The sequence below is a fragment of the Pyrgilauda ruficollis genome, unplaced genomic scaffold (assembly GCF_017590135.1).
Source record: "Pyrgilauda ruficollis isolate IOZ18807 unplaced genomic scaffold, ASM1759013v1 scaffold62, whole genome shotgun sequence".
Taxonomy (NCBI): domain Eukaryota; kingdom Metazoa; phylum Chordata; class Aves; order Passeriformes; family Passeridae; genus Pyrgilauda; species Pyrgilauda ruficollis.
Window position 1 is genome coordinate 185,298 of NW_024527933.1, and position 21,931 is coordinate 207,228.

Consider the following 21,931-nt stretch of genomic DNA (forward strand, 5'->3'; position numbering starts at 1 on the left):
CATTGCGGTTCCACCTTGGACTTTTTTTTTTTAATCCTTTTTTTTTTTTCTTTTTTCCTTTTTTTTTTTTTTTTTTTCACCCGCAGCCGTTCCTCTCCGAATGTCTGGGTTTAGTGATCCATGTGGGGCTGTGTTTAGTCGCTCTGTGGTGAGGGTTTGGTGTGGCATGGGGTGGGGAGTGGAGGGGAAAACCCTGGTGCTGCAGGGAGATGAGGGTCCAGCTCCGAAGGTGGCACCATGGTGGGGTGCTCCAGGGAAGCAGAGACAGCGTGGATTGCTCCTGCTGAGCTTGGCAGGCACAGAGGAATTGTTTCGTGGCAAAAAACTTTTCTTTCTTCCTCAGCAAACCAGCTTTACGAGAAGATGAGTCACTTCCAGCCTGGGTGGCACAGTGCTCGCACGGGTCTGGGGACCTGGGGACTCCATGGCCTCTTTTTGGGGTTTTGGGGTTTCATTTCCAGTAGAAATTCACCCCTGCCCCACCTTGTCACCCCAGGAGTTCTGTTTGCTCTCACAGCACAGGTGGGAGCTGGAAGGAGTTGCCTCACAAAGATCTTTGTACCCTTCCTGTCCCCTGACAGCCTGGGCATGGCCACTTTGGGGACAGCAACGGATACAGGTGTTTAAATGGGTGACAAAGAAACAGATTTGCTCTGACAGAACAAAGGTGTAAAAAGATAAAGCTGCAAAACACTGTGTTAAAATTACACTGAATTTTTGTAGCGTTAATAATGGCACCTTACCCAGGGTAGATCTGCCCCTCCTGGGGAGTGAGGGATTGATGGCCTGGGACCTTGCTCCCCCTTTTCCTGTCATGGATTTGTTGGCATCTTTCCACCTTGGGAGGAATGAAAGTTTGACTCAAACTGAGTGGTGAAAGGCCTGTGGCTGCTGTGCCATAGGACCAGTGACATCTCCTGTGTCCCCATCCTCGCTGTGTCACTGGGGACGTGACTGAGCCCTGTCAGTGCCCATGCTGCTGGGATGGACCTGCCACCTCCATCCCAGCTCCTGTCCCTCTCTCTGTCCCTCTGCACCGGGCATGGCTCAAACAAAGCCTGGCAGGGCTGAAAATCAGAGAGTGAAGCTCAAGAACGAGGTGCCAGGCTGAGCCTCCCTTGCTTTTCCCATTGCTCCCATCACCCCCAAGCTGCTCTGTCCTGCCCAGGGAGCAGCGATGCCAAGGGCAGCCACAACCCTGGAGCCAGGCCTCGCTCCAGGAGGGAGAAGAAAACAAAACAAAACAGGCTTGGAAGTAAATATTATCTGAATATAGAGGAACGCGATGTTTCTTCATATGGGTCTAGAATTTCTGCCTTTTAACAGCTAACCTTGACTCAGCCAATATCCACAACATGCAGCTCTGGCCAAAATATGCTGGGCCTTAAAGTACCACAACAGCTGTTTTTCTTGCTAAAATATGACATTAAATTTTTTGGACGGCTGGATGCTTCCTTGATGAAAGTGGAATAAGGGGCTATTTTTCCTCTCCCTCTTCCCCTCTTCCAGCCTTTCCTCCTCCTTCCGTGCAGGGTGATAAAGCAGGAGCCTTTGCAGATATCCCATGTGAGCAGACCCCGTGGGCCAGAGGGGAGGGAACTACAGCCCAGGGGAGGGGGCTGCTGCTCACTGAGCCCCCCCTTGCCCTGGCAGGGTCAGTGCCAGCAGCAATTTCACATCTTGTTTTGGCCATGTCAAAATTTTCTGCCCTTAAGATGAAGGCACTGCTCGAGGGATGGGGCTGGTGGGTTTTGTGCTTCAGACCCTCTGTTGTCACAAAAGGGACAGTTTGGGGCTTTCCAAGAGCTCCAGCTGTGGTCAGTGGTGTGGGGCAGGAGCCTGGTGGCCACATCTGAGTGAGCCAGTGCTGGTCCCTGTCCCTGAGCTGAGCAATATTTGGGGAAATGGCTGGTGGTGTGATCTGGCACTGGCTGGGATCTGCCCTGCTTTGTCCTGGGACACCAGTGAGGGCTTTGGCAGGGTTTGGAGCTCTGCAAACACTGCTGCAGTGGCTTTTGCTCTGGTGGTGTCACCGGGTGTGACAGGTGCCCTTCTGGACGGCCCATCCACGGATGAGCTGCATTCCTCAGGATGCAAGAGGCACAGAGACGGGGATTTGCAGTGGAATCACTGCTCTGAGCCTTAAAACTCAGGAATGGCCGTGGTGGCAGCAGGGATTTGTGGTGGCTGGGGACAGCAAGGTGGCTGCTCCTCAGTGCTGTGGCCATCCACAAGCAGCATCACCCAGTGGCCCCTGTGTGTGCTCTGGGGCACTCGGGGCTCACTCTCACCTCAGGGGCGATGGGGCAATATCAGGATGGGGTGTCTGCTCCCCACGGGCTGTCACTCCTTGCCCAGCTTTCCGTGCACAGCTGAGGACAAACTCCCTGCCCTCCATGCCTCATCCTCCGCTTCTTTCCCCTTTATTTTAAAGATCAGCTCAATTTTAATGGGAGGCAGAAGAATTTTTGAAGTGGGGAGGTGGTAACCAAGCCGGGATGGAGGTTCCATTGCCCAGAGCCTCTGGGGCTCATCGATTTCTCCCTGGAGGCTGGTTGATAACCCAGCGAGGGCTCATGATTTCTCTCTGGAGGCTGGTTGATAACCCAGCGAGGTGTGGCACGGGCAGGCTCCCGATCTGGGATTACCCATTCCTCCTCTTATTTCCACAACAATCCCACTGCAGGACCTTCTTCATCCCCGCTCCCTGCCGAGCTCTCAGCGCTGTTTATTTAGGAGCATCCACGGGTGCTCACGGCCGGGATGCCCTCGGGGGGTGCCCGGGGTGCCCGGGGTGCCGGGTCCCGGTGGTGCCCGTGTTTTTGGAATGGGATTCGTTCCCTTTTCCCGGCCGGCGAGCATGTGGTTGGAATTAGCGGCGCGGCTGCAGGGGGAGCGGGCAGCTGGGTTTCTCCGGAGCGTTTCAGTGCTTAATCTCTGAAGAATGCAGAATGTCTGTCTGGACGGCCCGGCCAAAATCAACTCCGCGGCACGGGGAGGCCAATATAAACGTTCATGTTTTGTGTCACCGAGATTTCATTAGATGTTTTTTATGTAATTGCATAAGTCGAACTACCGTGATGAAAATGCCACAGCGAGCAAATGAGATGAATTGTGAAACCTCTCGTTCGAGGAGGCACTGGCCCCCTCTGGGACGTGGGGATCCAGCTCCAGCCCCTTCCAAGGTGCTCGGTGACCTTTTGGGGATAAATAATGGGTCATTTCCCCATGTCCTGGCTCTCTACCCCTCGCCCTGATGTCAGGGTGAGCTCAGAGCTGGGCCAGGAGCAGGTCTCCCCATTGTGGGAGTGCTGGGAGGCAGAGGGGCTGGCTGCTCCTGTGCTCCGAAGGGGCTCTCATCCTTCCTTGGAATCCCAGGGGGAGGCAGCAGAGTGGGAGGAGAGGATGAAAAAATCTCCCGTTTCTTGGTATCTGAGCAATATCACTGCCCTCTTGATTTCCTGCTTTAAACCCCGGCAGAGGCAGGGATGGAGAGTTCAGGGCTCAAGCAGCACCCCCAGAGGTGCTGTGCCCCATCCCCATCCTCTGACCCTCTCCACTAACGACAACAACTTCGTTAATCTGTCCCTTCAAGGCCTGGCTTGTTTTCCTGATGATAACAGATTAATGCTAATTTAATTAGCCCTGAACCAGCGCTTGCTTGCTTCAAACCCAGACATGCTCCAAGGGCTGTGCTGTGACACCATGCTGCTGCTCATCCCGGGCTGGAGGGCTCGGTGAGGTGACACCCCATCACCCTGCTCCTCCTCAGGGGGACAGCCTGGACCCACGGCGTGCCAGCCCAGCTCGAAGCCCCGGGTTTTGCTGCCGAGGAGGCTGTGCCGTGGGTTCCCCGTGGGGATGGGAAGCAGCCGGCACCACGGGAGCCCCGGGCGCTGCATCCCCGCAGCGGCTCCTGCTCCGCGCTGGGCCGGCCGCCCTGGCCGCAGACACATCTGCTGGGCGGGAGGGCCTGGAATTCGGGATATTGTTTTTCTGGCGGGGAGCGGTGGGTGCCAAAAGCCTGATAAATTAATCACCTCTGACATGGGTCAGTCCAGCTCTGGCGTGCGCAGGCTGGGCCCCCTGAGACGCTGCTGCTGCAACGCCAAAATTCATCAAGCAGCGAGGCTGCCCCGGAGAGCAGCGGGTTTTGGGAGGGGGCAGCTGCTGCCAGGGAGGGGTTTGACCACTGCAGTCCTCTGGGATGGCAGCACAGCTCTTCCAGCTGCCTGTGCCTGGCAGTGCTGCCACCTGACATCACTTGTTTTGGAGCAGGACCTGGCTGGGTGGCTGCTGGGGGATGGGAATGGATTTAGGATTTGTGCAGCTCCTGTCACAGCAAGCTCCTTGCTCAGGGACTGCTGGAGTGCCAGTGGGCACACAGAGCCCAGGGAGGCTGTGTGGGATGGGGATGTGTGGCAGGAAGATGTGCAGGGCATGGAAGATGTGCAGGGCGTGGCAAGGATGCAGCTGCTGGAGGTCACAGGCAGATTCTTGTGGCCCCTCAGCCCAGTCCCTGAGGTGTCCTCTGTTGGGAGCTGGGTCTGGATGTCTCTCTGTGTGCTGCTGAGCCTGGGGATGGGCCAGTGGGGTGATGCTGGTGCAGCCAAGGTGAGAACAGCACTTCCCCAGTGAGCAGCACCATGGACCTTCCATGGTGGGTTTTACTTCGTGGGGATCTGATCAACCCAGCCTTTTTGCCCAGGGCAAGGCAGGCTCAGCCTGCACCTCACCAGGCTCCTTTGCCCTTGGGGAGGGGACAGGGGGCCACAGGTCTGTGCTGGTGTCCATCCCTGTGGGGTGGCAGTTCCTGACCCTGCAGAGTCCCCACTGCTCCCTGGAGAGAAGATGGGGAAGGGCTTTGTTCAGCCTCTGCTGGGCTTTCTGCACAGCTGTGGAGCAAAGGGGATTTTCCTGGTTTTAATGACTTCTCTTACCATCCACCTCTTCCCCTCTCGTGTGCTGCTTCCCACCCTGGTAGCTGCCAGCAGCAGAATTTGCTTTACCTTCCTTGGGCTTCCTTGGGAACATTTCTGCTCAGAGAGAGAGAAAGAAGGAAAGAGAAGGGGAGCAAAGCTCAGGGGACATGGTCCCACGAAGCCTTTGAGAGTGTCAAGGGCTCTGTTTGTGCTTGGCATTCCCTGAGGTGTTCACAGGGCTGCTCTGGGTGGCAGGAGGTGTTAAGACACCCGGCCTGTGCTGTGACCTCCAGGTGGGATCAGAGCAGATCTTATCAGCACCATGCAGAAGCCTCCCTGCATCCCTCCTGTCCTCCACTCGCTTGCTCTCCTTCTCTCCCCCTTTTATTTTTTTTGTCCAGACATAATTAATGTAAACCAAATGCTTTGTGCACAGCTGCTGGCATCCTGAAAACGTTTTGTGTGTGGTCTCTCCTTTAGCCTGGACAGGGATGTAGCAAAACTCTGAGCACTATCCCAGACCTGCCTGAGCAGGGAGCAGCATCTATTGCACAAGAAGCACCTTGAATTTCTGCATTTCCCTGTTGGGATGAGGTTATGGTTGAACTATGGAGCTGCCCTAAAACTTCATCTCCCAAATCCAGTCAAACCCAAGTTCAACTTTTCTTGCTGGTCGTGCTAAGCTGAAACCCCAAATATCTGTCTCATTTTTGTGGCTGCCTCTGTGTGTCTGGGTTCCCCCAGGGCCTAAGAGATGCTCATGCAGCAGAGCTGCTGTGGGAAGGATGTCCTCATGCTGCTTTTGGTGCCTTTGGATGCAGGGAACAATGAGATCTTGTGATTTGTGGGGTTTTTTTTCCACCCAAAGGGACAATTCCTGATCACTGCTGTTGTCACTTGATCTTTAGGGCTCGAGGTGTGAGGTAAAGTGTCTGGCCCTACCTGTTTTGCTCCCAAAAGCCCAAGCAGCAGCTGAGTAGCTCCTGACATCCTGCAGCCTCTGGATTCCCTTCCTGCACCTTCTGCACCCCCACACTGAGCTCTCCCTGCAGCTCCCCTTTCCCAATCCCTCACAGATGGTGCTTTTCCCTTCCACTGCTCTGATCACTCCCTCAAAACCCCAGTGTGACATCTGGGATCACCAGCAAAAATTTAGCAACTTCCATGTCCCACACCCTGCTTGCTCACCCTGGGTGTGCTGGGAGAGCTGTGTGGTACCTAGGGATGCTTGGTTCTCAAAAATGCCTTTTGTTTTTTTGGTCAAAAGCCCCTCTGGGGTGGTGCACTGAGTCCTGCCATGGTGCAGTGAGGGCTGTGGCTGTCCTGAGTCAGTGGCTGAGCATTCTGCAAATGTTGGAGCTGAATGGGGAGCATCTGAAATCCCTGCGTGGACGTGCTTTGGATTCCGGGATGATTAGGATGCTGCAGATGCCTGGGTGAGAAGGTGGGCTGGGTGGAGGTTTGGGGAGTGACTCTTCTCATATTTCTGCTCCAAAACTGTCTCTGTGTTGTGGCTGGGAGATGGGAATGACACCTCTGGGATGAATCCTCCCAGCAGAGACTGAGCAGCTGGGGCACAGCTTGAGGTGGCTCCTTGTGGGGAGGCTCAGAGCAGAAAACCCATGTGCAACAGGACAGTCACCATTTGGGGGCAACGTCTGTAATTTAATTCCTCAGACAAAAAGCACATTCACGTGTCCACACAATATTTTAGTTCAAAAACCCCAATACCTGGAAGAGTTTAAAGGGAAAACTTTCAAGCAGCCTGTGGTGGGCGCATGGGGAGATGTGGGTGTGCAGGAGGGGCTATTTCTGCTCTCAGTGCTTGGCTGAGTGATGCTCACAGATGAGGGAAGGGCTCTGATTTGCAAAGAAATCCTTCCCTGGCTCTCCATCCTCACACCCAGGATGCTCTGTGGGGCTGGAGGATGCCAGAACACAAACTGTCTGCACTAAGTGCCCTGCAGCACGCGGGCAATGATAATTTTAAATGAGTGAGAGGTTGAAAAATAGCGAGTGAGATTTTTTAAAAGGTTCCTTTGGCCAAGGAGACAAAAATTCTTCTTTGTGCGAGTGAGATGCTTTAGGAACTGCCTTAAAATTAATCCAAAACATGAGCTCGGCTCCAAATGAGTGGGACTTGGCAAGAGGGCTGGACACATTATCTTTAAATATAGGCAGGCATCCTGGAGGGTTTCTGTTGGTTTTCCTGGTCACTTCTTATTCCTCTGTCTCCCCCTCTGCTCCCCCATCCTTGCATAATTCTCTTCCTTTTAATGCCTCTTCCCACATTTTGGGAATGATGTCTCCCCAAACCAGGGTTGCAACACTGAAAAAGATTTTGTGTCCTGTGGCACTTTTTCTCAGGAGAGCATTGCCTGTGTGGCCAGTGACCTCTATCCTGGGGAGGCTGTGGCTCCCAAGGGTTGTAAAAGGAGTTTTAAAGGTGTAAATTGGTATAAATAGGTGTAATCCAGCTCTGCCTTGTGGATTGGAGCCCTCATGGATGCCAAGCTGTGCAAAGCAGGGGTGAGACCTTGTGTGCTTGTGACCATCTGTGCAGCGCCCTGAGCGGGGCCTCATCGGCCCCAAAACCTCCCGTGACAGGGGCAGCAGGGCCCAGCACACCAGGAGGTTTGTGACAGCGGGTTCTGAGCTGCTTTCCTGGGCTCTTCATCTCCCTTTGTCCCCTTCCCACCACAAACACCAGGCTGTGGCTGATGGAAACGAGCGCGGCTCGCTTTAGGCCGGGAAGGAGAAGCCAGTCCCTGCCACCAGAGCAGGGAGGCTCGGGACCCTGTCAGGGCTTTGAAGCTGGAGATATCTGGCCATACAAAGACACATCTGTGTTTAATCCTTCCCCCTGTAACCGAGCCTGGGCCGGGGCAGAGCCCAGCAGCCCTCGCCGTGCTGCGGGGATGTGTGCGGATGCGTTTGGAGGGCCTTGGCAGCGCGGCGGTGCTAGGCCGGCGAGAGCCACATGTTCTTGCAAATGCAGCTTCCTATTGACTTGTTAAACATTTGCTATTTATCAGATTTTGCTTTTAAACTGTCTGTAACAGTCTGGGAGAAGTTGTGTCAAAATCCCTTCCAGATGTGAAGGTGCTACCTGATACTTTGGTTATAACCTGGACCCTCGCTCCTGCTCCGTTCAGATTAGCTCCACTACTGTGGAAATGAAAATGCAAATAAAGACATAAAGAGAGTAGAGTCGTGTATAAAACTTCCCCCAAACCTTCCCTTTTGCAGGCAAAATGATCCTGACTTTATAAGGAGATTGTGAGTTTTATCAGTGAACATTTGCTTCGCTGGAAAACCAGAGGAAAGCAGGGGAGAGCAGCCACCATCCCTGTCTGCCCACACGGGTGTTTTAAAAGCATAATTAACTTTTTTCCCCCCTCCATTTAAATAATGTTTCTTTGGGTCTGGGGCTTCCCAGACACATCAGCTCGTTTTATGGGCATCAGGTGATGTGTGCAGTTGGAAACCTGAGCGTTTCCCTTGCATTTGGAGCACGTGGATCAGATAACGATGGCTCATTAAAAGCTCATTGAAAGGCGGTTGCAAGGTCGGGAGCCTTCCCCAGGAGCACCCGCTCTGCAGACCCCCTGCCCTGTCCCTTTCCAGGAGAAACTTTGGGGCCACGAGATATTCCCAGCTTAGAACAACTCCCTGGTATCTGTCAGATCATGCAGGGCCCGAGCCAGCTCCCATCCTACGAGGGAGGGTTTTTCCACTGCCTTTAAGAGGTGCTGGAGCAGAGCCATGCTCTGTGTAATGCGGATCCGGGAGTGTGCGTGATGCACTGCATGATGACAGAATTTCTGGGAGATTGGCCTAAACAGAAAACCTTGGACCTGGGGCTGCTCTGCCTGAGGAGTGGGGAGGCTGGAGATACCAAAGCTGGGCTTGGAGAGTGGTTTTGCAGCTGGGAAAGCATCCCTGGAAGGGCCTGGAGGGTCTGGCTGTGCCACATCTGCCCTGCCCTGGGGTCTGGTGCCGTGGGTTGAGTCCACAGCTGTGTCCATGTCTGGTGCTGCTGGGACAGAGGACACCTGGGAGGGTGTGAGGGGCTCCCTGCGGCACCCCAGGCTGGCTGTGGTGCTGCAGCTGAGCTCCTCTCTGCCCCAAAACACCCCAGAGCTGAGTGGCTCAGTCTGCAGTGCCCCAAAAATACCCCAGTGCTGCCAGTGGCACTGGATGGGGCTGCCCTGCCTGCACCAACTGGGCTGGGAGGTTTGGTTGGGAATCTTGCTGACAAGAAAGAGGAGGGAAGAGAAATGTGCTGGATCATTGTGTGGCACTTTAAGCAGAATCCCGATACATTAATGTGTTTTTTCTCTCATAAATGCTGGGTTAGGCAGATTTGCACCCTCAGAGGAGGTACCACTTTACTGATTCCTGTGATTGCCTCTGCCCTAACTCCATCCTGCTGTTGCTGTGTGCCTTCTGGCTGCTCAGCAGAGCAGGAGACCTTCTTTTTACACCCAAAAAGGATGTTCATCGGGGCTGGGATTTCTGAAGCAAAGCTGAGAGATACCAAATGGTCCCATATAGGTGCTTCAGTTGCTCCATCTCCCTTTTTTTTCAGGCTGATGCACAAGGCTGGGTTCTCACGGTGCATCTGCCCCATGTCCTGGGGCTGTGGAGCTCCAGTGCTGTGTAGGACATGGCTGGTGGCTTCCTTTTGCCCATGCAGACCTCATTTATCCCTCTCACAGGGCAAAGGCACATCAGAGCTAGAGGGTGATGGAGGACCCCAGGGCAAGAGTTCTCCCTTGGACTCCCCACAGAGCTTCTTCACATACCACTGCTCTTGAATTTCTAGGGGAAACTTTGGTTCCTTTGGCAGTTCCAGGGAGAAGGCTGCTCCCAATGAACTCCTGGTGCCTCGGGATGGAGCAACAGCACGCTCTGAAGTGGGGTGGTATCACTGTGGCCTGACAGCTTCTAAGTGGGCACAAGCAAAACCTTGGCCCCACCATCTGCATTAACCTGGCTGGTTTCAACACTTGAACATGCATGGAGGAATCGTAATGGGACAGTGAGGAGGGAAGAGCAGTGTGAGGAAAAAAAACCTGAAGCTGTCTCTCAAAATCACATGGTGATAAGGCCTTTTCTGGAGTGCCCCATGCAGCTGGCAGCAGAAACCAGGCTTTTATGTTTGGGTCTGGCTGGTTTTTCACTTTCTGCAGCCAAAAGGATCTGGATAAAATTTGCCTGGAAGATTAGCTGGCACTAAGCCTGACTAGACATCTCTGGAAGCCTCCTCTCCAGCAGGAGTAGGTTCTGATTCCCTCCTCCTCCAGCCCTGCCCTAGGCAAGTGTGGGGGGAATGTCCCCTGGAGGGATAGTTCCACCAGCCCTCTCCCCTCTGGCACACCACATCCCTGCAGTGGGGATGCTGGGGAGTGTGTAGATGAGATCCCAAGGGATCTTTGTCACCAGGATGACAGGGAGGTGGCACTCCACAGCCTGAGGGACAGGACTAGGAGCACGGAGCCTCGGCACCCACGACCCTTCCCTAGGGACACATCCTTCATGTGTCTGCTCTGAGATAAGAACTGGGCTGGGAAATGGGGTGCTTGGGAGCCCCCCAAGCAGGGCTGGCCTCCCCCAGTGCCAGCTCCAGGGCAGATGTGCCCCAGCTGCTGCACACCACCTTTGGCACCAGCTGTGCTGTCCGGCCACATCTGAGCTGCCAGCTCCGGGGCACAGTTGGCAGGGCATGGAGACAGGGGAAGAGATGCTGTGCAATGCCATCCCCACGGGGTCCGTGGGCACCCCATGCTGACCCAGACACAAAGCAAATTTTGGGGTTTGTGCCCGGGGAGGCCTGGCAGAGGCGGGGGAGACCGCGCTGGTAGCAGATGCCGATGCCTCCGGAGCGGAAAGCCCAGTCCCTCCCTCTCATTCCTTTTTTTCCTTTTTTCTCCCTTTTTTTTCTTCCCCCCCTCTGGCTGATCTTAAAAAAGCCCAGGCGGTTTGGGCTTTGTGAAACCCAAATGCCTTTTGCAGCATCAAGCCCGGATCCCATAAGTAATATCCCAGCATTGAAGAGTAAGACAGTATATGAAGTAGACGGGGAGCTATAAAGACACTTTAAAAGGGGCAATAAAAGTTTTGGGTTTCATATCGTCTTACCAAAGAAGAGAATAACAGAGAAGCAGGAAATTTCAGTAGCAGACATGACAAAGGTCACAGCACTCAGACTGCACCTTAGACGAAAACACCTACTCTTATGAAAACAGCCAGAATTTTTGGCAGGGGCTCAAGAGCTCTTACAGGCAAAGCTCTCGGCAGCGCTAAAAGGTTACAAGAGACTGTTTTGTCTACGTTGCTGTAGATGTTTATAATATTTCCCTGCATTGGTGCTGCAGGGGATATCCTGCCCGGGGTAGTGGATCCAGCCCTACACCTTCCTCCGGTGTTGAGATGCCATCAGCTTGGGGCTGGTGCCAGGGCAGGAACCCAGGTGTGTGTCAGTCCCAGGTGGGTGCTGGCTGAAGGGATGGATGGCTGGCAGAGCTGGAGCATCACCCTGGAGCATCAGCAGGGAAAGGAGGAGACAAAGCAAACCTTTTGCTGTGCGCAAGACAATTTGCGGGGATTTTTTTGCAGCTGTGGGAGCGGGAGGTTTTATCCACTCAGCTGCTCCTCAGGTAATGTGCCCTCCATGTTTTCATGGGGTTTGCCAACATTTGGTCCCTCATGCTCAGCCCCAGCTGGGTGTGGTGGTCACCCAGAGCCCTCCTCCATCACTGGATCCCCACAAAGCTCTCACCATGCCCGGAGTGCCCATGTCCCCAGGGCTTGCTGCAGGGCTGTGCCTGTCACTGCAGCCCAGGAGGGACCAAACTGTCCCAGAATGAGCTGTGGGGTAAAGGAGGCTCTGATCAGTGGCTGCAGCAAGCGAGGGAGGCTGCTGGCACTGCTGGACAGGATCCTGGGGCGAGATCAGTGTAGAGTATTTGCATTTTGGTGACAAACACCCAGGAAGAGCCAGCATGGCTGCGGGATGCCCATGGGGGTGACCCCTCAGGAAGCTGCTGTGCACTCTCAGAAGCATCTCTTGCAGGCAGTGCTGAGCTACTTCTTTCACTCCAAATCAGAGCACTTGGGCCTGATTTTTGGGGCTACCCTGAGCAGCCCTCACATAGCAGAGAGCTCCAGTAGCATGCAAGCAATGAGGAAAGCCTTGCACGCAAACCCTGAGAGCATTTTGTAAACATCCTGGGGGCTGGATGCTGGGAAGGAATGGAGCTGTGTTTAGGTTGGTTTAGGTGCTGGGGAACCCTTTGAAAGCTCTCTGCTAGCTCTGCCTCTGCATGCAGCTGCATCAGCTGTGCCACCGCTTGCCAGTGACTCTTGGATGCTTGGGGGTTCATAATTCATTTCTATTTTTGTTGGAAACTCATTCAGTTTTGGTTGTTGCCCCGTCGCAGGAAGTTGCTCTGATGAATGACTGGGGTGGATTTCTCTTCCAGAGGAACCCAGGCTTAATGTGGGCTTTCTGTGGACATCTCTGTATATCAATACTGCTCTAATTGTCCATGACATATAGTCTTGGCCTTTTTCCCAGACAGTCTAAATAAATCATACACTTCTGCTATAGTAAATAGTCTGTTAGAGGAGATGTTATAGGCTTACAGCCCTCCCCCCTCCCTCCAGGAGCTTCTTTTCTCTGCCTCTCATTTTCCATGTACTTTCCATACCAATGAGGCACCTGCTGCCTGTGCCTGCAGGTCTGCAAGGACAAAGTGCCCAGTGTTGCAGGTCCCTCCAGGTCTCAGGGGCTATGGTGGCCGTGCCTAGAGTTCTGCTGTGGAATTGGCATCTGCCCTCGACTGAGCTGAGTGGAGCTGGAAAGTTTCCCACCCCGCTGAAGAAATGCTGGCATTGCACACTGGCAAGGTCTTTGTTAGTATATATTATTTACATCAAGAGAATGCATAAATAAAATAGTTAATATCTCACAAAAAATACAGGTTCTGTTAATTGGGTGTTGCAAACGAAGCTTTGTGTGCATGGGCTGGGCAAACCTGCACGGAGGGGACAACTTGGGTCCTGACAGCCCAGCAGAAGCTGACATGGCCTGGGAGGGCAGGGGTCTCCTGGGGCAAGGGACAGGTCACAGCCCAGCTGAGTGCTCCTCCAGGCAGAATATGGATATTTACCAAAAGCTTTGCTGGGGCTGATGGTGGAAAGGTGAATCTCAGGATAGTTTGGGAGGAACCTTAAAGCCCATCTTGTTTCAATACCCCTGCCATGGGCAGGGACACCTTCCACTAGACCAGGTTGCCCAGGGAACTTCCTGGGGGAGAAAATCCCAGAGCAGGCACAGAGCTAGTGGGAAAAGATGCCAGAGGAAAACCCGGCAGGCAGGCATTTTCCTTTTGGCTGCAGCCCTCCATCACCCAGGGGCAGGAACACACGTGCCCGGCCTGCCCGGGGGCTCAGACGCAGCAGCAGAGCGTGGAGCAGTCCAGCCTGGCGGGGGTCCCGGCGCTCCCGGCCTTCTTGTTCTCCTTGGGCAGCAGCAGCACGAGGGCCATGGCCAAGGCACAGTGGTAGAAGCTGTGCACGTAGGTGTAATCCCACTCCTGCGGGCAGGGAGAGCGCGGTGAGAAGCGGGAGCAGCAGGGCCGGGGACTCGCGTGAGGTGCGCGACATTAAATTTCTACAAGTAGCCAAAAGGAAGGGGATAAAAAAGATTCCTGAACCTTCTGCCTCCCTTTGCTGTCAGAGAAGAAAGGATATCCAGTGAAAAAAACCCTTAAAGCAAAGGGGATTTAACACATTCTAATTTGCACATTTCCCGATTCTTGAATGAAGTGTTTCATTACCCCGCAAAGGACGCGGCGGCGAGGCCGGGGCGCGCGGGGAGGCGGCTTCTGCTAAGTGACATTTTTATGTTCTGCTAGAATTTGCAATTACTAAATGCTTTGAAAAATAATCCTTGGGGATGCCTGTGAGGTTGTATCTCGCAGCTCCCAAAGCACAGAGCAGCCGTAACGGCGGGGCTGAGCGCAGGCACGGCCGGCAGCTGTGTCGGGGGGTTATCGTCTGCCCGGCGGGACCCTTCGGAGCAGGACGGGGGGACTGGCCAGCAGCAGGAGGAGAAGGATATAAACACAGGATCAAGTGCCCCTGGGAGTCACTGAGAGTCTTTTCTTTGGCGTGAGCCAGCTCTGGATCCGGCCATGCCTGGGTTGGATCCAGTCCCTGCCGCGTCGCTGTGAGGTGTCCTTAAGTCACCCGTGCCCAGTTTCCAAAAAACCCTGCTCGCACTTGACCAAGCCATTCTGAGGACCACGTGTGCCTGAGGAAAGCACATCCCCTGTCCTTGTCACTCACTGAAGGGGGAAAAAGAGACAGAGCATCACCCTGTGTGCCACTTGCTGTCACACCTGCCCAGAATGGATCAGGGGATAGGGACAAGCACGGAGGGACCCTTATCTCCAGCATGCCACCCCTGGAGCCCCACGCCTGAGCTGGGTTTTGTGCAGGGCTGGATGCAGCCCAGTGGTGTGAGTGGGGCTGTCCCTCTCTTGGTGATGCCCCTCACACCTTGTAGAGTCAGGGAGGGTGAGTGTGCACACAGGTACCTCAAAGAAGAACCTCAGCATCAGTGCCAGCGCCCCGAAACAGAAGCCAGGACCAATCTGTTGGGTGTAGACACTCTTGTCAGGATAGAGCCCTTTCTTCTCCTTCATCTTCTGCAGCTGGGAGGAAGGAGAGAGCACACCAAGTGGATTCACCTGGATTTAGCTGGCTGCTCCACCCTAATTCCTTGTAATAACACTGTTTTTTAAAATATTCAGCCCCAAAGCCAGCTCAGAGAGTGTGTGCCCTCACAAACCCAGCTGTGGGAGAGCAGACCCCAGCACAGCATCTGCAGACTGGAGGATGCAGGATGCTCCTCCTTGTTCTCCTCCTTGCCCATCCCCTCCCCATAGTGGCCACTTGCTTTTAGCTGCTGGCTTAGTGACAGTTTATAACTGGGGCTTGCACCACTGTATTTCCACGATGTTTGACATCATCTTTCTGCAATTTTTATCCCATCACTCCTTGCCCACTCCTGCAGTGGCTTCCTCACCTCACTCCCAGCTGGGTCCACAGCACAGTGGGGCACAGACTGCAGCACTGTGCCCGACTGTCCCAGCTGGATTCCGGCAGACTGCAGACAGATTCCTCCCCACTTTATCACCGTGGTTTTATCCACAGCTTCCCCAGATCTGGGGCAGTTTACCAGATCCCTCTGCCTCTGAGTAGCCATAAAAACTCCATAAATACGTTCCTCCTGATTAGAAATGCAGGGACAGGAGATGTGGTAGATTGCTCAGACCGATCGAATCTGGCATTTATCACCAAGGCCGCTGTCTGTCTTCTGCTCAGGTTGAAGGAGAAATCACCGTGAGAGCTGCATCTTGAGGAGGAAATCCCTGGAACAAGCTGGACTCTTCCCTGCAGGGTTCAGCCCTTTCCCCACCAGGAGCACCCCACAAAGCCCACCCCAGTGCCCTGCCCCACGTACCCATCTGACCGTGATCACCAGCACGGCCGTCCCGATGGGGCCCGAGTAGACGCCGTAGCCCCAGCGGTCGTGGTAGATCCTCACGGCGATGGTGAGGACGCCAAACATGATGAAGGTCGATCTCTTGGGCTCATCAAACTCTGCCAGGGCTGAGGGACAGAGAACAGGGAGCACCAGCTCGCAGCTCCCCTTTTTCAGCTGCTCGCCTAAAGCCTTCCTGGGGTCTCTCCTCCCTGCCCCGGGGTTGCGTCTGTGGCTGGTTTGCTCTTCTCATGTCACACTGCTGGGGAAACTGAAGCACGTGGGGCAAAGCAAACCATCCTGAGGCGTCTGAGTGGTGGGTCCAGGAGATGATTGTTGGGGTTTTATTTCAGTGTTGCATGGGGAAGCTTAAAGGAGATTCCCTACCCAGAGGAGCAGTGGCTGCCCCATCCCTGGAAGTGTTCCAGGCCGGGTTGGATGGGGCTTGGAGCAACCTGAGATAATGGAAGTTGTCTCTGTCCATGGCAGGGGGTGGAACAAGATAGTCTTCAAAATCCCTTCCCACTTTAAACCACTCTATGATTTCCCTTTTACTAGACCCAGAATTCAGAGGTGATTGCAAAAACCCTCATGCCTTGCAAGCCCACAATCAGCTCTTGGGTTCATCCTGCATCTCCAGCCTTCCCAAACTTGCCAGCTCACTCTGGCACAGGCTCCACCACCCCAGAGCAGTGGAACTCCCCCACTGATGCCATGGGATCCCAGCTGCCCGGCCACGCCGGCACCTGCCCGGGGTTTGCAAGCTGGAAAACACCAGTGTGAGTAAATTATTAGAGGCTTTTGTTTAGCACAGAATGGGGTAATAACTGATAAAAGTTATGGATCCCAGTGGGCTCCATGCTTTTCCAGCTTGCACAGCTGTGTTATGGCTGTCCTGGATTTGCATTCCGGGAAGTTTGCCCGAGGGTCTGCATCCACACATGTGCACTCGGGCTTTACAAGCCACAGTGAGAGGCTTCCCTGGGCTTCAGTCACCACACCTTCCATGTCCTTGGATCGTGCTTTTATAGGGAGTTTGGCTAAGGGATAATGTCCGCATGTTAATCTCTGTTGTTTCCCAGCGGGTCAATATTTTAAACCTTGTAGTCCAGGATTTGTATTTTTTTGCGAGGTTTCTGAACGCAGTAATGAAGCAATCAAGTTGAATTTTGCTGCAAGGAGCCAAAGTGTCTGGATCAGCTCTGACCTACCCTGACACTGCTGTTATCCACTGAAAATGCCCTTTGGAAATGATTTGCCTCGTTAATTTTTCCAGCTGAGCAGAGAGAGCACTGAGGTGCCCTGAGCAGTGGGGGAGCCCCCCTTGGGACTCACATTTTGATGGGACAGAGCCATTTCTAAGGGTAATATTTTCCCCACCTATTTTTCCCTGCATGGTAAATTTATCCTATTGCATGCCCTGGAAGGGGGGTGCTCCTGCATCCCCACAGGATGAATTTGCCCAGCTGAGGGGTGTTACCCCTGCTTGTGCTGGGCTCTGAGGCTGAGAAACCCCAGCCCTGCTGGAGATCCTGCACCATCCCTGGGTAGGGGCAGAGGGGAAAATCCTATGGCCATTTTGGGGCTGTACATTGGAGTGCTGACTCCAGCTCATTGTGGGGAGAAATGGGAACTCTGTCTGGAGTGGGCACTGGTTAGAAATAGTCCAAATTTTTGAGCAAAACCTTTGTTTGTTGGAACATTTCTCTCGCCTGACCCTGCTCTCTTCTCCTGCCATCAATACTCACATCCTTCCAAAACTCATGGTGACAAAATGGGAAAATGATAGGTTTGAACTTTTTGTCTTCCTTGTATTTTTTTTTGTGTTTCTACTATATTTTGTTTCGGTGATAAATAAGGAACAAAATGAGGAAAAAGAGAGTGAAACAAATGTGGGGAAAGGAAAACTGAATAACAGGGCAAGGGGTGGGATTTATAGTAAAAAGGAAGTGAAATAAATTTCTGCTCTTTCTAAGCAGATCTAATATTCCCATCAGACCAGGCTTTTGATAAACGAGGAAGTTATATTTGTTTTGACTAAACCACTTTGATTCTCATGCTACCAAGGGAAGTGGGAGATTCTGCATTTCTTAATGCCCCTAAGCCAGGCAAGCTAATGGGCCTGGTATGGGGAAAATAAGAAGAAATGGGAAATTCCCTGGTATATGAGGTTTCAGACTCAGTCATCTCATAGTTGTGTCCTGCCTTGAACTGCAGCACAAGGCTGCCAGTGTGTTACTGTCATTTTAGCAGAGGACATGTGTGAGAGCTGGTGCAGGCAGAGGAACACTCGACCAACACCACCAGCAGGTGCCACAGCTCTTTATCTCCAGGAGCAAAATGTCCCCAGCCACCACCCAGAACAGTTCCATGTCTGGACCCCACCAATTACAAAGACTTTCCAAGGTGTAAATGATACAAAACCGGATTCATCCATAGCACAGACTGACTTCCACAAAGGACAATTTCAGTGGCAGCTCAGGTAGAGCTCAGAGCGAGCGGCATTTCTGGGGACTGTCCCCACTGACTGTCCCATCAGCCATCCTGACAAATCCAGCCCTTCCTGCCACTGGTGCAGCTTTCAGCAGCCACAACAGAGCAGTTCTTACCCATCAGGGACACCCAGATGGACAGGGCTGTTCCGTAGATGCTGAAGTACTCCAGGATGTCGTAGCGCATAAAGCACAGCACTGATAACCCAGGGCCGTCACAAACGTGGTAAAACTATTCAAAAAGAAAAAAAAATTATCAGAAAACCAGTTTCTTACCCACATACCAGTAAGGTAAAGGCTTTAATCAACTGGTTTGAAATAGAGTAGCTGCTGAGAGGATGGCCAGCCAGGCCAGAACAGTGTCAGCTACAGCAGGATCACTGATATGCAGTAACAAATATATTTGAGTGATAATGTCATCGTTCCTGTTTGCAAATTGCCCAAGAATCAGCATTCTTCTCTCTTAGTACAAACTAAGACAGGCTTTAATTTGCCTCTTGGCCAGAATGTGCAATCTGATGACCAAGCTGCTTTGAGCTGGGCGCTGAGGGATGGCCTCTCCAGCAGAAGGAGGACTCTGGGTTTGTGGTTTTAATTGCGAAAGATTCTTGTAAAACAATTCAGAATGAGTGTCCTGATGAAATGTGTATGGATGCCAGGTCACTGTCCAGGCTAAACAGGGTTTATATGGCCAGACTCTGAATACTGGGGAATTCACTCATTAGTGCATTCCCTTAAAAACCACCAGTTCCTGCCCATTAACTCATTGATTAGGTTATTTGCAAAAAAACCCATTGTCATGCAACATAAACACAGACCACTCCGAGAGACTTTTTCAGTGCAATCAGAGGAATGCTCCCAGTGCTTGCCTGGCTCTCTCCTTTTCCTGCCAGCCCTCAGCCCTGCAGGTTTTGCGGTGGCAGCACCAGGGAGCTCTGCTGTTCCTGAAGAAGTCCCTGCTCCGCTTGGCTGGGCGCCCTTGGAACGCTGCTCGCTGTCACGGCCCGGTGGGGATGCTGATATAATTTATAATGGGAATTGCTGCGAGCCCTCTGGCTGGCTGCAGCTTCTAGAAAAGATTGCACCACGGCTGGAATTCTTCTCCCTGCTTGAGATTGGGCTCAGGGAGTCTGGAGCCCAGGGGGAAGAAAGGGTGGAAGGCAGAGCGTGTTCCTGGCACTTGTCTGCCACGGCCATGTGCTTTCACTGCTCTGTTCAGCTCTCCTGCTGGAGGAGGAGTGGGATGCTACAAAAAATGCAACAGCAGCAGCTGCTGCCCTTCCAACCCCCTCCCCACCGTGCTGGCAGCTGCCTCTCCTCCTTTCCCTTCTTTCCCTTCCCCACTCAGGGATATTTTGCTTCTTCAATCTCTTAGGAGAGGACCTGTTCCACCTCCCATCGAAACACGTGCCAATTTTCCTACCGGCTTCTCGGGGAGGTGGAGCAGACACAGACCCAGTGCAAAATGAAATTGTAGATGTCTGGCTTCCCTGGGGAGCTGGGGCAGGAGGCTCAGGGATGCATTCATATTAACTGCTCCTGTAGTTTTTATAGAACTGGCAGAATTTCTCCCCCTGCCTCGTGCTTTAATCAGCTCAAATGGTCAAGGATGTTCTTTGGATCCTTAATAGGAGACCAACCTGATTCTGAGCTATGTGGAAGAGCTTTTCACACTGGGAATATCCTTTATCTACTCCCTGCCTCAGTTTCTCTGTACAAGGAACGTGCCAACCCTCACGAGATGCCTTGAGATGGATGGGGATTAGTGGGAAAGGCAACATCAGCTGGGTTGCTAAGCTGTTTCATACTTTTTAGCAGATCATTGAAATATATAGTCAAACAGGAGAATTTTTCCAGTGGGAATGCTGCTTTGGGTGCTCAGCTGGTGTCTGTATGGAGTCAATTAGCAGAGATACAAAGCCCAGGGCAGCACATGGCTGGGAGCAGGAATAGGAATATTTTATATATGTACAGACATTTCTTCACTAGTTGTTTCCACACAAAGGAAAGCCAGGGAATCAGAGCCTGGCAAAAGACAGATTTCAACCCACAAAGAGTTAATAATTATTATATTTCAGCCTGTTTTAGTCTCTCCTTTCCCAGTGCAGAAACTCCCCTGACTCCAGCATTGCTCCCATCCCCAGCTGGCAATTGCAAAATCAATAATTTGACTACTATGTGCTTTTGGCTAAAATGACAGAGGCAGAGCAAGAGATTCTGGAGGCAATTTAAAGCCTAAATTCAGCATGGCCACTTAGCAGCTGTAAAACAAAGAGAAAAGCCAGCTCCAAAGCATTGCAAATCAGTCAAGGCTCTTTGCACCCAGACCTTCTCTCTAATCTCAGTCATAAAGCACCACTAAATCTCTGTAAGGCCACACTGTAGGACATCCTAAACTGGAGAATCAGCTGCTCAGCACCACACACGGTGGGAAATAACTGAAAAAGGTTGTGCTGGCTGCTCTTGGGTGAACCAGCTTCTCAGTGGTACGGGGGGCATTAGGGAGGATAAAACATGCAGGGAGAGGGGAAATGGAGAACTTCTTACCGCCACAAAGAACATGGTGAAGAAGTAAACCATGGCTTCCATGTGGAAACGCCGCTTGGCCGCGATGCTGATGGTGGGGAGGAAGACCAAGGAGCTGAGGGTGGGCAGGAGGAGCTTGGCCACCAGCGAACCCATGGGTGCCTCGTGGGCCAGCAGCTCCTGGGAGCAGGGTGTCTGTGAGCTGGGCAGGAATGGTGGAGAAAGCAGTGGGGAGTGTGCTTTAAAATTTAAATGCCCTGGTGGCAGGAGGGCTGAGGGCAGGGAACAGCTGCCACCGCCACAGCCCTCGCTGCTGTCTCATCCTGAATTCTTGACACAGCCGGTGGCTCCAGGCAGCAGATGCTCTGTGCCCCCAAAACTGTCCTGGGTGTTTCTAAAGGAGGAAGAGGGAATGTTGTCCTTGCATGCCTTGTGCTGGGTGTTGGATTTGGGGACATGGTGCGTGAGCTCAGACTCTGGGTTTGCTCACTCCTCATGGGGACATCCCACCCCTACATCCTGCTGTCCCTGTGCCGAGCCTGGTCGGTGCTGCTGGAGCAGTCCAGCAGGCAAAATCCACCTTCTTTCCTCACAAAGTGGAGGGGCACTGATCTGTCCTCTCTGGTGGCCAGGGATGGGACCTGGGACTGTCCTGTGCAGGGTCAGGAGCTGAACTGGGTGATCTCTGCAGATCCCTTGCATATTTTATTACTCTCTGTTCTGCATTTCCACTAAGGAAGAACAGGTATGTGGCAAGCACTAGGGTTTTTTAAAACAGTGGGATGTATCCTACGACCTTTGTGCACTTGAGAGACACACACCAAGCTCCAAACCTGCCTTTTATTTCCCCACGGGGGCACACCTGGGGTGGGTGCAGACACGGGGGAGCTGATGTGACACAGCCCCCAACGCCTGCTGCCAGTGCCTACGTGCCCTCCGTGGAGTTCAGTGCAGCTAAATCTCCCAGCCATGCCCTCAGCCTTTGCAGCCTGGCCACCTCCAGGAGTTCTGTCTGAAATTCAGGAGCCGAGCGTCTCCGGGCTGGAGGAATTCGAGCGGATTGTCGTGCGGCGCAGAAAAGCTGGAGGAAAGGAAACCAAAAGCCAAGCGGCGTTCGGGCTGCTAATCCACTCAGTGGCTCTCTCTTTTATTATGACTTTTTATTATATCGCTGCTGCTCCCCCCCCGAGTTAATATCTTTTCCTTGGAGCCTCGCAGGGATTCTCGGCATCCTTTCGGCACAGCTGTTCCCGGGACACGGGGAGCAGGAATGCTCCGCTTGAGCAAGCGCCTTTGTGGCTGCGGCTTTGGGGAGGAGGGTGGGAGCTCTGATAGGAGCCACCAGTTCCAGGGCTGATAGGACGGGCTCGCCTGTCCCCCGGGATGGGGTCTGGAGGAAAGACAGGCACGCACAGGATAAAAAAAAATCCTCT

At 53.1% G+C, this 21,931-nt stretch overlaps 1 protein-coding gene across 1 annotated transcript; it reads right to left on the reverse strand.

The window, feature by feature from the left end:
• Positions 1-12,929: 12,929 nt before the first annotated feature.
• MYMK (myomaker, myoblast fusion factor) lies at positions 12,930-20,871 on the reverse strand. The gene is made up of 5 exons (XM_041483958.1): positions 20,520-20,871; positions 18,090-18,204; positions 15,460-15,608; positions 14,531-14,647; positions 12,930-13,525 (listed from the first exon to the last, which is right to left on the reverse strand). The coding sequence occupies exons 1-5, from the start codon at positions 20,652-20,654 to the stop codon at positions 13,379-13,381; spliced, it is 663 nt and encodes a 220-aa protein (XP_041339892.1). The 5' UTR covers positions 20,655-20,871; the 3' UTR covers positions 12,930-13,378.
• Positions 20,872-21,931: the final 1,060 nt, after the last annotated feature.

Coding starts and splice junctions, on each gene's coding strand:
- MYMK (XM_041483958.1), bottom strand. CDS start 20,654: ATGGGTTCGCTGGTGGCCAAGCTCCTCCTGCCCACCCTCAGCTCCTTG. Junction 18,205..20,519: donor TCACCATGTTCTTTGTGGCG/GTAAGAAGTTCT, acceptor CTTTTTGAATAG/TTTTACCACGTTTGTGACGG. Junction 13,526..14,530: donor TGCTGAGGTTCTTCTTTGAG/GTACCTGTGTGC, acceptor CCCTGCCCGCAG/GAGTGGGATTACACCTACGT.